Source organism: Arachis ipaensis, chromosome B09, assembly GCF_000816755.2.
Source record: "Arachis ipaensis cultivar K30076 chromosome B09, Araip1.1, whole genome shotgun sequence".
Taxonomy (NCBI): domain Eukaryota; kingdom Viridiplantae; phylum Streptophyta; class Magnoliopsida; order Fabales; family Fabaceae; genus Arachis; species Arachis ipaensis.
Window position 1 is genome coordinate 137,576,669 of NC_029793.2, and position 1,390 is coordinate 137,578,058.

General features: G+C 36.3%; 1 protein-coding gene across 5 annotated transcripts in view; it reads right to left on the bottom strand.

The window, feature by feature from the left end:
• The window catches only part of LOC107617679 (putative 1-phosphatidylinositol-3-phosphate 5-kinase FAB1D), a 9,078-nt gene that overhangs the window by 2,631 nt on the left and 5,057 nt on the right, over positions 1 to 1,390 (bottom strand). For all 5 annotated transcript variants that reach the window (XM_016319500.2, XM_016319503.2, XM_016319499.2 and 2 more), the window contains exons 8-10: positions 950 to 1,269; positions 662 to 788; positions 397 to 546 (exon numbers count right to left, since the gene is read on the bottom strand). In XM_016319500.2, coding sequence (XP_016174986.1) covers positions 397 to 546; positions 662 to 788; positions 950 to 1,269 — 597 coding nt within the window. The remainder of the gene's footprint in view (positions 1 to 396; positions 547 to 661; positions 789 to 949; positions 1,270 to 1,390) is intronic.

Genomic DNA, 1,390 nt, shown 5'->3' on the forward strand with positions numbered 1-1,390 from the left:
CCCCCCCCTTTTTCCCTCTTTCTTCTCTTTCTTCTCTTTCTCTATGCTCCCCCTTCCAAAAATAAAGCTATGCAAGGCAATATTCACAATGTAAAGAACATTTTCAGTGGCATTTAAGCTTCTAATCAGCACTTTAGCAATAACAATATAGAACCTTAAATATATGCAGTTCTTCATCTATAAAAAATTGTCACTTTCATTAAATGTATCAACATCTTGGTTAAGTCTAATGATGTTATGTCTCTAGAAGAGAAACATGTTCAGTGAGCTAGCGTGTATCAAATTGAACACTTAACATACATATACATATGAACCAAAATTAATAGGTTCTGGCCTAGAAGAGATACTTAGAGCTAGCAAATTTCAAAAGCATGCTCATATTAAAATAAAGCTAACCTCAAACTCTTCTTGCTCTCGCTTTAACATCATCTCAACCTCAGTGAACTCTCTCATTGATCCTCCAAGATTCAATGTTGATCCATTAGAACTTATTGTCTTCAAAAGGTGTGCAACTTCCATAAAGAGTGATATGCCTTTCATGTACACCTTTAATGCATGAAAGCAATGAAAATTAGGAAAATAGAAATCTCTAAGTAAATCTACAACATATGATAAAAATCAAAGAATCATTCACATGAAAATAGCCAGATAGTGAACATACATTCTCAATCTCCTTCGAAAGCCTCTCTTGTTTTATTGAACCACTTAACTCTAGCTTTTGAGGTGGCATGGCAACGTTATAAGTCATGACAGAAGAATATCTGAACATTGCAACCATATGACCTAATCTGCATGATAGGAAAGGGCAATGAGACCCCCAAAAAATACATGCGAAGTGTAAAACTTATGCACAGCAAGGCCTATGGAGATAAGTTTTAGAAGTTGACGGATTTGCATTCAAAAGCAAGATTGAATACATCAAAGTGTAAGTTGAGTAGGATGATCATACCCAAAGAAGTAGAGAAAATCCCTGTCAAGAGAATGGCCACAGCTCAATTTTCCGCTAGAAGTAGAATAGTGAGAAAGGCTAAGCTCCAAAAACTTTCCAAATGATAGACTACGTGCGGTTGCAGATATCAACACTCGCTTTGTGAAGCGGGCCTTGCATTTTCCACAACGGCTCCACATCCAAAGCTTCCCTTCTTCCTCCCCAGGCAAGAACTTTTCCTCAGACAATCGTTTAACTTGTATTGTAAGTTGTTTATTGTGATGAGCATAATAATACAAGTGAGCTTCTGGTAATTCTTGACAGGTGTCACAAAGTCTTGTCTGCGCATGTAACAAAAACAGTTAGAAGTTCGAACATAAACTTTGTCGAAACTCATCTTGCAGAGAATATAGTCAGCAGAAGGGCAATCAAAATTTAAAAACCTATATATAAATGCATAAG